At 39.8% G+C, this 13,323-nt stretch overlaps 1 protein-coding gene across 5 annotated transcripts in view; it reads right to left on the bottom strand.

The window, feature by feature from the left end:
• The window catches only part of LOC117366745 (ephrin type-B receptor 1), a 908,513-nt gene that overhangs the window by 229,351 nt on the left and 665,839 nt on the right, over positions 1-13,323 (bottom strand). For all 5 annotated transcript variants that reach the window (XM_033958536.1, XM_033958537.1, XM_033958538.1 and 2 more), the window contains 2 exons: positions 9,435-9,559; positions 1,266-1,428 (listed from right to left, as the gene is read on the bottom strand). In XM_033958536.1, the coding sequence (XP_033814427.1) occupies positions 1,266-1,428; positions 9,435-9,559 (288 nt within the window). The remainder of the gene's footprint in view (positions 1-1,265; positions 1,429-9,434; positions 9,560-13,323) is intronic.

Below are 13,323 nucleotides of genomic sequence, written 5' to 3'. Positions count from 1 at the left end.
TAACTTAAATAAAAACCATAAAAAATATGATTAAATTTTGGGAAATTAATTTTCAAAGTGTTTAGCAAATAAAGTAGTTTTTAAAGATTTGCAAAAAAACTGAAGTGAGCCGGAACTCCTTAAAATAAATGGAAGATCACTCCAAAGCTGAGAAAACTTAAAGATCAGAGATTGACTAAAAATCTTGACTCCTTTAGTCCCATTTTGGAAGGAAGAGATAATTTAAATTGTTGGTTACCTCTTGCAAAAGAAAGTCTCTAAGCATTCCAAGATAAAGGAAAGAGAGGAGTAAAGATACCATATAGGATTTTAAAAACAACACAAGCACATTTAAATTGAACTCTAAAATAAACCGGGAGCCAATGAAGGCTCTGGAGCAAAAGAGTCACGTGATCAAATTTACATTTCCCAAAGATCAATTTCGTAGCAGTATTTTGAATCAGTTGCAATCTATAAAGACAAGTTTGTATATTATTCAGTCTTTAGATACATTCATGCAATTTCCCTTTCCTTTTATCAGTCGCACAGTTAGTGCAACCTTTATGTTCTGCCAGTTAGAGAGGAATGCCCAGCCTGGGAGGCACCCACCAAGCCAGTGTGGGTAGAACAATCCAACCTCACCTGCCATATGAGCAAGTAGTTACATATTCATCTTCATGTAAAAACACATTATAAAATTCAATTAGATGGCTGAAAATAATTAAAAGATTTAAAACAGATTACTAGTATAGCTGGTGATTAAGCCAGCATCCCCTTTAATAACCTGGCTCTCTACATGCTGGCCCATCGGGGGAAGCTTTATGAAGAGACAGGTTTATTTAATCCCATAACAGCATTATGGTATGTTTGTATAGAATATACAGTACAGTCTTCCTTGCTTTCCCTCTTTCACCTTTTCTTTTCATCTTTTCTTTATCACTTAATTCTATCCCTTTCTATCTTTAGCTTTTCTTTCTCCTTTTTTCCTCCTTCCTTTTCATTCACTCACTCCAGTACACCCTTCCCATTTTCTTCACCTCTATGTTCCTACCTTTTTCTTTCCTCTTAACATTTCATCTTTATCTTTTGCTTTTTAATTTCCCTTCATTTTTTAATCTCATTTTTTTCACTCTGTTTTATTTTGTTTCTTCTGGTCATGTCACTGGCTATTGTATCTCTCCAGCACTTTCATCCTTTCCTATTTTCTCTTTCTTTTTCTACTTATTCAATTTCCATTCTTTCCAATTTTCTTATATCCTTCTATCCATCTTGATTGTCATACTTACCATCTGTCAGAGTCTGGAAGCACATTTTTCCACTGTATTGGCCATAACCAGCTACTGTTCTGGCGCGCACCTGTACTACATACACCATGCCAGGCCTTAACCCATCAATCCTGGCGGTATTAGTTTGACTCTTGGCCATGGAAGAGTTGTATTCATTTTGGTCCTTCAAAGAGACAGAAGAAATAAGACCTTAGTAAATCTACAAACATGTTTATTTACAAACTGCATCTAATGCATGCATTCCTGTTGGAGGTTCCATAGTTTGGGCATTGGTTGAATGGAACACACCTTTCTATGGGAGAAGACTTAAACATTTTCTTGAACTCAACATGAATAAAAGGGCCTGATTCTATATAGGTCACTGCTGTAGAGAATGACATGGAGACAGAATTTGTTTCCATCCCCATCCCTGCGGATAATTGTGGGAAACCATTCCGTATCATTCTTTAGTGTCTATCTCAACCTCAGTCCTTCTATACTAGCATTCTTCAATACAAGGCTTGAGGGTCAGTGGCTTTGCCCATTCATACTTTGATTCTTCCCTCTCTCCTTAAAGAATGACATGGGGATGGGGACAAATTCTGACTCCGTGTCATTCTTTTTGCGGCACTAAGCATGACTCTACATAAGTTAGGCGTACTGTATAAAATCATGCTTTGTGCCACCTAAGCAACATTAAGCATCACTAGGCATCCTAACTTTTAGAAGCATCAAATTTATGCCAGGGTTTCTTTCATGGCTTAAATGTGTATATCTAAGTTAGATTCACAATGGCACCTAAGTCAAAAACAGGTCCCCCAAAGCACACCACTCCTAACCGCACCCACTTTTAGGTAAGCACTTTGGACAAGGTGCCTAACTTCTACAGAATCACGCCTACCAAGTTAAGTGCTTATCAATTAATTCCAATTAATGGCAATTATAAGGTGTTAAGTGCCAATTATTGGTTTTGATTTGGCCTATTAATCAATAACCGTTAAGTGTCTACATCGGCTAGACACACTGATGTAGGAGCCTAACTTTAGGTGGACTGTATAGAATTTGGGGAATAGTTATTTCTGATACAGAGCAAAATCTCATAACACGAAAACATAACAGTATAGGGGAAATCCTCATACCTAAAGCATACTACATTAGAACTATAGATACAGAAATTATCAATTTCCTTGCCTATATGTAATCATATCTCACTGAAAATCTTACTGGCCAGTGGACAGCAGGTACTATATCACTATAGGAAATCAGAATGTTTCTGTTTTTAATATACTGCCTGTCATGTCCTCTAAAAATATGGGCAGTCAATAAGAGCCTGATTCTATAGGTGGAGGGGCAAAATCAAAACATATGTCTAAGTCTGAAATGGGCGCATGGTGTTAGCAGTCAGCAGTGGAAAGTCAGTAGTAGAAAAATGCTCATGGTGGCCTAAGAGATCTAGCCAATCGGAATCTTAGGCCACCCCCAGAATGCACTGCAAGAGCGGCCTAAGATTCCGGTTGACCCAGATGCCTAAGGGATGTTCGGAGGAATTACCGTCAGAAGGGATTGGGCATCCCTCCTGTCAGGGATGTTTAGGGGGAGTCTGCCGACAGGAAGGATTGGGCATCCCTGGCCTATATTTCAGCTGCCTATCTTGGAGCGATTCTGTAACCGGACTGATTGAAGGAGATCAGCGGCCGCTTTTAAGGTGGCCACAAACTTGGGCATTGGTTACAGAATCTGGGCCTAAAAGTATATTACTCAGTGAAATTACTGAGATCTGTAAACTCTGACAAGGGACACTTTAGAGAAACGAGAAATGTACAGCACAGCATAGCACTACAGAAATAATAAGTAGTTGTCGTAATAATAATTACTGAAATGGATTATATTAGAAAACTTTAGATAGAGAACAGAGTCAAAATGTAAGTTTGTTCAGATTCCGTCATATTTGGCAAACTACTCGAGTCTTGTGATACATCCAACTAAACAGAGACATTAAGATGGCCAGGCCATATTTGGTTAGTGTACCAGTTCTCAATTACTGAATAGAGAAAAACTAAGATGTGTTCTTCCTATTCATATCACCATTTATCTACTGGTCTATTCTGACAAATTAATCAACAACAACAAAAACGCAGTGAATGCCCCAAAGCATTACTCACTACAGTATGGGTCATAAATGAAGGAGTTTTTAAAGGTGATTTTATCTGGTAAACTGAATAAATGTGCACATTACCCAAACATACTCAGTCTGAAAGGTGACTTTGTAATTTTTCACACAGAAAGGTGAAATTTCAGAATTATAATAGATTCATTTCAATATTTATGTGCAGGACAACATTTTTATACATGAAGAGAAATGATTCAGTGCTGGAGCATCAAACATACTATTTTTAAGATGACTAATTTGACAGAGGCAAGTAGCACCTTATAGACTAACTAATTTACTGAGGCATGAGCTCTCAAGCACCTGATGAAGTGGACTCTGGTCCTCAAAAGCTCATGTCTCAATACACTGGTTAGTCTATAAGATGCCACCTACTTTGGTCAATTTAGATTTACCAGACTAATATAGCTATCTCTTTTTAACATATTTCTAAGGTACGTATACAGCTCACACACTTTTCTGTGGAGATTGCATTTTAATATAAGACATGGCAACTGTACCAATATTTAAGTATCACATTAACTTGGAAGCAGACTTTGAAAGTACTAATAATATTGATAAAATGTCAGCTACTGGGCAGTGGTGCAGAACAGGATCTTCAATTTTGAGTCTTGTCTCTGGAAGGGTCAGTTTGAGCCAAGTGTGTCCCAGGAAGAGAAATGGATGTCACTCCTGTTGTGACTTCTACTGGCTATGAGCAATGATATGGATTATGGATCAGTCTCAGGGATCTACTGGCTAAAGAAACAATATGGATCAGTCTATTTGGTATGTTAATGAGGGCTAAAAGCCAAATATCTGCTCAAAATATTAAACTTCTCTTTATAATGACAGGAGTTGCCATACAACTTATTTTGAGGAATTGGAAGAACTGTGATAGATTAAATTACACTATCTGGTGGGAATCTTGTATGTAAAATAGTCTTTTTAGATATGTTTAGTTATGTTATTTTATGTTATGTATTTTTACGATATTTTTAATATGTTTAGGAATAATTTTGTTAGTTATGTATGTTTCCCCAAATTTTGTAATTTTTAGCTGTACATCGCTTAGAATTTGGAATAGGCGATTAATCAAATCTTATAATAAACTTGGAAACTTGTTATACTTTTAAAATGGAATGTTCAATGGCCGTACAACAGGGACGGTATAAGAAATTTGTGGATGTTTGGAAACCATTGATTAAGTTCTGTAAGGAATGATAATTGACTTTATTTTATTGACCCTTAAGCATACACATCTAGGGTTGGTGGGAGGGGGAAGATTTTGCATTGGAATTTCATCCGGGGAATATATGGAGAAGGTTTTCTCTAGGTATGTACTTTTTCTGATTATTTGATGGGGGGGAGTAAATGGTTACATAGTAACATAGTAGATGACGGCAGATAAAGACCCGAATGGTCCATCTAGTCTACCCAACCTGATTCAATTTAAATTTTTAAATTTTTTTTTTCTTAGCTATTTCTGGGCAAGAATCCAAAGCTCTACCCGGTACTGTGCTTGGGTTCCAACTGCCGAAATCTCTGTTAAGACTTACTCCAGCCCATCTACACCCTCCCAGCCATTGAAGCCCTCCCCAGCCCATCCTCCAAGCCCTCCCCAGCCCATCCTCCTTGTACATTAATGTCTGTAAGTTAATGTGCATTTCGTGTAAACTTATGTATATTGAAATTGTTTGTTTGCACTATGGTAGTTTGGAAATTTAATAAAGATTTACAAAAAAAAAAAAAGAAGAAGATTTCTATTCAATCCTCCTGGACAACAGGGTTGTTAGGACAGATGGTCTGGGATGGGGAGGTATGCATGTAGCCTCCCTGAGGATCTTCCTTTAATATGGAGGGTACCACTCAATACATACATAGATAGAACTTAGTCCTGATCATCACCTCTAAACAATGGTATAGATCCTCTGACAGATTTTACTTTTAGACCACAGGGTATTTTCCTGAAACAATTACAAGGAGACACTACACATGCTAATGATTTGTGAATGCTAAACACTAAAGATGCCCGTAGGAATATAATGGATGTCTTTAGTGTTTAACGCAGGCTAATGCGATAACACCCTAAATCTCACTGATACTTGTACTATGGTTTATTTTTTATTTCAAGTACTCATAAAAACATAAGAATTGTCGCTGCTGGGTCAGACCAGTGGTCCATCGTGCCCAGCAGTCCGCTCACGCAGCAGCCCCCAAGTGAAAGACCAGTGCTCTAAATGAGTCCAGCCTCACCTGCGTACATTCCAGTTTAGCAGGAACTTGTCCAATTTTGTCTTGAATCCCTGGAGGGTGTTTTCCCCTATAACAGCCTCTGGAAGAGCGTTCCAATTTTCTACCACTCTCTGGGTGAAGAAGAACTTCCTTACGTTTGTACGGAATCTATCCCCTTTCAACTTTACAGAGTGCCCTCTCGTTCTCCTTACTTTGGAGAGGGTGAACAATCTGTCTTTATCTGCTAAGTCTATTCCCTTCAGTATTTTGAATGTTTCGATCATGTCCCCTTTCAGTCTCCTCTTTTCAGGTTTCTCCAATCTCTCACTGTACGGCAACTCCTCCAGCCCCTTAACCATTTTAGTTGCTATTCTCTGGATCCTTTCGAGTAGTACCGTGTCCTTCTTCATGTATGGCGATCAGTGCTGGATGCAGTACTCCAGGTGAGGGTGCACCATGGCCCGGTACAGCGGCATGATAACCTTCTCTGATCTGTTCTTGATCCCCTTCTTAATCATTCCTAGTATTCTGTTCATCCTTTTTGCCGCCGCCGCACATTGCGTGGACAGCTTCATCGACTTGTCGATCAGAACTCCCAAATCTCTTTCCTGGGAGGTCTCTCCAAGTACCACCCTGGACATCCTGTATTTGTGCATGAGATTTTTGTTAACAACATGCATCACTTTACACTTATCCACGTTGAACCTCATTTGTCATGTCGATGCCCATTTATCGAGCTTGATTATGTCACGTTGCAGATCTTCGCAATCCCCCTGTGTCTTCAAAACTCTGAATAACTTTGTATCATCCGCAAATTTAATCACTTCACTCGTTGTACCAATGTCCAGATCGTTTATAAAGATGTTGAAGAACACGGGTCCAACTCTTTTTTCTTCTACCACCTCTCCTGGAAGGCTGCTATGACTTCCTCCATTACCTTTCCTGTAATCAAGTATTTACTAAATCTTATTCTTGTGTCTACTTTGAGTCTCAAACTATAAAGTCTGTAGGACACATGTACTGATTTCTATGGCTGATTTTGGTCCTGCACAACAGCAGTTTGAGATATCCATTCACATTAATGATACTGGCATAAGTTTCTTGGGGGCTCTCTGGCTTAATGGAACAAGCACAAACAACATCAACGCAGGTGCCATAAGGTGGTAAAAGGGGCGAAAAGAGACTACGAGGAAAAAATAGCCAAGGAGGCGAAGAACTTCAAGCCGTTCTTTCGATATATTAAGGGGAAACGACCCGCAAAGGAAGTGGTGGGACCGTTGGATGACCATGGAATAAAGGAAGCACTAAAGGAGGACAAAGCAATCGCTGACAAACTGAACACATTTTTTGCATCTGTATTTACCGAAGAAGATGTACACAGCATACCGGAACCCATTAGGCTATATGCTGGAAACGAAGACGGAAAGCTGACAGGATTGACGGTCAGTCTAGAGGAGGTATGTAGGCAGATTGATAGGCTTAAGAGCGATAAATCTCCGGGACCGGATGGCATCCATCCGAGGGTCATCAAGGAACTGAAAGGGACCATAGCTGAACTGCTTCAACTAATAGCCAATCTGTCGATCAAATCGGGAAAGATTACGGAAGACTGGAAGGTAGCGAATGTTACAACTATCTTCAAGAAAGGTTCGAGGGGAAATCCGGGGAACTACATACCGGTGAGCCTGACCTCTGTACCGGGAAAGATGGTAGAGTCACTGATAAAGGACAGCATCATTGATCTGACGGAAACGGACCTTGACGGAAACGGGCTGATGAAGACCAGTCAGCACAGTTTTAGCAAAGGCAGATCGTGTTTGACGAACTTGCTGCACTTCTTTGAAGGAGTAAACAGACAAATAGACAAGGGCGATCCAGTCGACATTGTATATCTGGATTTTAAGAAGGCGTTCGACAAGGTTCCGCATGAAAGACTACTTCGGAAAATTGCAAGCCATGGAATTGAGGATGAAATACTCACATGGATTAAAAACTGGCTGGAGCATAGGAAACAGAGAGTGGGGGTAAATGGACAATACTCGGACTGGAAGAGCGTCACCAGTGGAGTGCCGCAGGGCTCGGTGCTTGGACCCATGCTCTTTAACATCTTTATAAATGATCTGGACATAGGTACGACGAGCGAGGTGATTAAATTTGCGGATGATACAAAGTTATTCAGAGTAGTAAAGACGCAGGGGGATTGCGAAGATCTGCAATGTGACATAATCAAGCTCGAGGAATGGGCATTGACATGGCACATGAGGTTCAACGTGGATAAGTGTAAAGTGATGCATGTCTGTAACAAAAATCTCATGCACGAATACAGGATGTCCGGGGCGGTACTTGGAGAGACCTCCCAGGAAAGGGACTTGGGAGTTCTGATCGACAAGTCGATGAAGCCATCCACATAATATGCGGCGGCAGCAAAAAGGGCAAACAGAATGATAGGAATGATAAAGAAGGGGATCATGAAAAAATCAGAGAAGGTTATCATGCCGCTGTACCGGACCATGGTACGCCCTCACCTGGAGTACTGCGTCCAGCACTGGTCGCCGTACCTGAAGAAGGACACGGTACTACTCAAAAGGGTCCAGAGAAGAGCGACTAAGATGGATAAGGGGCTGGAGGAGCTGCCATACAGCGAAAGATTAGAGAAACTGGGCCTCTTCTCTCTCGAACAGAGGAGATTGAGAGGGGACATGATCGAAACATTCAAGGTACTGAAGGGGATAGACTTAGTAGATAAGGACAGGTTGTTCACCCTCCTCCAAGGGGATAGATGCCGTACAAACGTAAGGAAGTTCTTCTTCATCCAGAGAGTGGTAGAAAGCTAGAACGCCCTTCCAGAGAATGTTATAGGGGAAAACACCCTCCAAGGATTCAAGACAAAGTTAGACAAGTTTCTGTTGAACAAGAACATGCGCTGGTAGGGCTAGTCTCAGTTAGGGTGCTGGTCTTAGACCAGAGGGCCGCCGCATGAGCGGACTGCTGGGCATGATGGACCACTGGTCTGACTCAGCAGTGGCAATTCTTATGTTCTTATGATCTTATGTTCTTATTTCAACAGATAACATTGTAGAAAAAGAATATATTCTAGTTTTTCATATATGTGTTAATTGTTTATGACATAGCCAATCCCAGGGACACTGCTATGTAAAGCTGTATAGGATAACCTTATACTTAAAGAATTTCCTCCTTTTTGCCCCAAAGAATTTTAGAAAGCAGGTTATCTTCACTGTCCTTTAATATTCAGATTCTGGAAGTCCATATGGAGCAAAATAATTTTGATTTTTGAAGTCCCAATTCTGTTATCAATATGGAATTATAATGTTTGATACTTCAGTTATGACAAATAGCCCGATAAATAGTTTTAAAGATAAACTTCTTCTCATTATGACAGGTGTGGCATTGTAAATGATTACAAGGAACTGGAAACAATGGGATAGGTTATATATGCTGTTTTGGTGGGAGACCCTATGTCTTTAAGATATGAGAAAATGCTTGCAGAAAAAAATAAATGAATCACAAAGATTTATAGGAATCTGGGGTCCATTAGATTTGTATGCTAAACAACTTTACTAGTACTGTGTACCTACAATATTAAAGATTTCATATTCTACATTCAAATCCAGAGAGGGGGGAGGGGAAGGGGGGAATTATTTATTTTGTATTCATGTATAGTACATAAGTGCTTTTCAAGAATGTTATTGTTGCATAATCTGTTACACTTTCTGTACAATGTGTTTATAAAATCAATAAAAATTTTAAACAGATGAAACTCTCTTCTGGGATCCAGTTCTAGAGCTTACCTTTTCATAGTAACGGATCTCATAATCCAGGATAATGCCATTTGGCTGGTCTGGCTGCGGCCATGAAAATGTGATGCTTTTCATGGTGGCGCTCACCTGGTGCATGATAGGAACTGTAGAAGGAGCTGCAGAGAAATAAAATTGCACATTAGTGAAATTGCACTTGAAGGTTGAGGAAGAAGAAAGAAGGAAAGCTACAGAACTGGGAGGGAGTGGGAAGTAGAGGGGAAAGAGAGAGAAAGAGGGGGGGCACTAGATCCAAGGAGGAAGGAAGGAAGAGAAAGATGCCAGACCCTGGGGGAGGGGGATGAAGCTGGACATGGGGAAAGATGAGGCAAAGATCAGGTGCTAGGTATGGAGAGAGCATAGAGATAAGGACAAAGAGGGTTGATGTTGGATACTGAGGGGGATGCTAGACAGAATAAGATCGGGACATAGAAGAGAAATTCTGAATATGGAGAGATGATAAGGACACTGTGAAGGCAGATGCTGAACATAGGAGGAAGATAGGGACAAGGACACAGAGGGGAGATACTGAACAGGACAATAGGGATGCAGAGGAAAAATTGATAGTGAATGTGGAGAGAGAAAAATTTCAAAAAGAACAGGAGACCCTGGAAAGAGATGTAAGAACTTCCCCCCCCCCCCCCAAGAAAATCAGAAAAGAGACACTGGGACCTGAGCATGGACCATGAGACACCAGCACACTCATAAAGCTGCAGCTGCCAATTAAGCTGCTAGCTTTCACTCAAGGTGTGAAAAATAACAAATATATGGAAATGACGCATAAAGCAAGATTTACCAAAATATAATTTTATTGCTTTTGTTTTTCCATCATGGACCTCAAAAGGCTAGTTGCGTTAGCAGGAGGTCGTTATAGTTGCCAAAATGCTGGCCTTCTGATAACAATCTCAGCTCGATACTTCGAAGCTCCCCATTATATACCTTTAGTCCAGTGTGACATAATTGGCCCATGGGCCAATCCAAACTAACAGAGGTGGTGCAAAGAAAATTCCTTTACATGTTTAAAAGTTTCAGAAATCATATTTGTTTTGTTTACATTCATTTCTGAATATACATTAACATTTTATTACATATCCAATATTCTTTTTGTCCTTCTTAAAACTTATTTCAGACAGTTAGTCTATTGTATCAAGCAAGCTGCTGAAATGTTCTCAGCCCTATCCTGGAGGAGGGGTACTCCCTCCTCCTGCTTTGAACAACTAACAGTTTCATGTTACACCTAAAAAAAAAGTGCTGAAAACTGGTCAGCCTTAGAGGAAAAGGAGGGGCTGTTTCTCCGCCTTTATATGCTAGAGACTGCTACAGATCTCTGATTCTAACTTAACCATTTCCAGATGCTGTGTTCAGAATTTTTCCTTAGTATTCTTTTAATAAACCATTTCATTTTAAGTACCCCTTCTTTGACAAATCATTCATATCACCACATATCACATTCAGGGGCCCCTTCCATACATTCATAATTGCACACATTACATGTCATTCATATTTAATGCATGTTATATCTCAGTTTGGGATAAGTAATCTAATATGCTCTTCCTAACCAGCCTAAGGCACATCTGGTATCAATTAGAACCACGAGGCTAGAAGCGGGAAACTAAACAAAAGGGACACAGGCCAAACACAAAATGGAGTAAAACCAAACAGAAGATACAGAAAGACAGAGAACAAAATGGAGTCCATGTATATCCTGATTTCCTCTATGATCTAGCTTAATAGCAAGGTACATATTAATATTAATCTGTAGTGAGTTTTTCTGGCTCTGGCTACATCCATATTCAGATTTTTATTCACCAATTTTTTGTACGCTTCTATTGGGTGTGGCCTTAACTAACACATATGCTTGTATTTAATTAGAGTTACCCAGAATCATACGAAAAGCAGGCACTTTTGTAGAAAAATTCCATAAAATACTGAACTTTCATGTCCTGACGTCCATTCCATTACCGTCCCATAGACATCACCCCCTACTGGCCACGAGTCACTACTGCTCAGACCACAGCAATGCTCAGACAACAAAGGGAAAAAATATACTATTTTCTAAAGTTATTCATTTGGGAAATGTGAATCTCTGACATCTTGCTTTTCAGTTGTTATTTCTATTACTATAACAAGTTTTCTGTATAGGTCTGGAATGCATTAGCATTTTGCAAGGTTTATTTACGAGAGGGTGCTGAAAAGTTCTCAGCCCAACCAAGAAGAGAATCATGTGGCTATGGTTTAATCAATAATCTGAAACAATGTCAAAACAGAATTTCATTTCTGCACATTGAAATTTAATAAAATAAGATAATACTCTTTTCAGCTTCAGTGGCAAAATAATGCTCAGAATTTAAGAAGTTGGTTTATTGGGTTGAGAACATTTCAGCACACCTTCATACTGGAGGTCTGAAGGGATTCTTCCTCTCCCTCCCCCCCTCCCCCCCAGGAAGCCCATCTTAATTTTCCCACTCATATTCCATTTATTGCTAGCTATGCCACTGGTTCAGAATACAGTATATCCATTAAGCTACTTTTCAATAAATAAAGGTATTATTATGTTACTCCACTAATGCAAGACATTGGCTGCCGGTTTGCTACTGAATCCCATTAAAAAATTTTAACAACGTTCCTTACGTTTTCTACTGTGGACTTTTTTTTTCCTCTTTAGTACTCTTATTCCTTACTCTCCTTTACAAACCCTCCATTCATCTCAGCACCATCTGACTACATTATCTGCATATTCAGCACTGTATCTTCTCACCATAAAGTACATCTCAAAGGCATATTGCTCATTTTAGTGTTACAGCCCCAACTCTTTCTAATGATTTGCTTCTTTATATAATACCTGAATCCTCCTTCGAGAAATGTAAATCTCAGATATGCCACTAACCAACATATTCAGAGGCACTGTCTGGATAATACCTCTGAATATCCTTACAGACTATGGCATTAGGCCAAGAGTACCAGGACAGAGCATGAGTACGGCCAGACAGTCCCAGAACTTTCCAGATAATGGCACTGAATATCCATATATTATTTACTACCGTGGCCAGCATTTGGTTTCAAGCAGCATTTTTATCACGACTCTCCACATATCAGTTTGTTCCACGTATCTACAACCATAGGATTCTCAGGGACCCCTGAAGAAGACTTTTTGTTGAAACACGGACCATGTTGGATCCCATGCCATCAGCGGATTAGGTCCTTTAAGTTTTTTATGTGGATTATTTTATCTTTGAGTGGATTATATTATTGTACTTTTGAACTTTGACTTTTTTAATAAAGTCTATTTTAGGAACATCGTCACTCCACAGTGTTTTTTTGGTTTCTTCAGCATTTATCAAAACCACTGCATACAGCAGCTGAATATTGACCTACTGATTTTTTTTATCTTTTTTTATTTTACTTTTTTAAAATAAACATTTTGGTTCTCAGTTCTTTGAGTTTGGACCATTCTTATCTCAGTATAATGTGCATATTCCAACCCTGCCAACTCTTGTTTAAGATATGCTTCCATTTTACCAAGGTTTAGTATTTTGAAATACAGGACTTGGGACTTTTATGTGATTTCTCTCTGCCTCATAGACAGCAGAATGCTCTTTTTTTTTTTTTGAGGGGGGGTTCAGGAGCTCCACCCTAGCCAGCAGAATCCTGCAACACAGCCTCTCACCAGTTCCCAACTCCCTCATCCATCTCCTCCCAGCGTTGTACTTTTAAATATTCGGGCAGCTGTCATGCAGCATGAATGATTAGGCTTGCCCCCGGAAGTAGAATGAAGGGTTACGGGGCAGGCCTGCTTACTGATGCTGTGTGGTGGCTACCTGAAGATTTAAAAGTACAGCGCCAGGAGGGGGGTAGGTAAGCGGGAATCGACTGGTAACCACAT

The sequence above is a fragment of the Geotrypetes seraphini genome, chromosome 9 (genome assembly GCF_902459505.1).
Source record: "Geotrypetes seraphini chromosome 9, aGeoSer1.1, whole genome shotgun sequence".
NCBI lineage: Eukaryota > Metazoa > Chordata > Amphibia > Gymnophiona > Dermophiidae > Geotrypetes > Geotrypetes seraphini.
The sequence above is the reverse complement of the archived record's forward strand: the minus strand, read 5'-3'. Positions and strand labels throughout refer to the sequence as shown.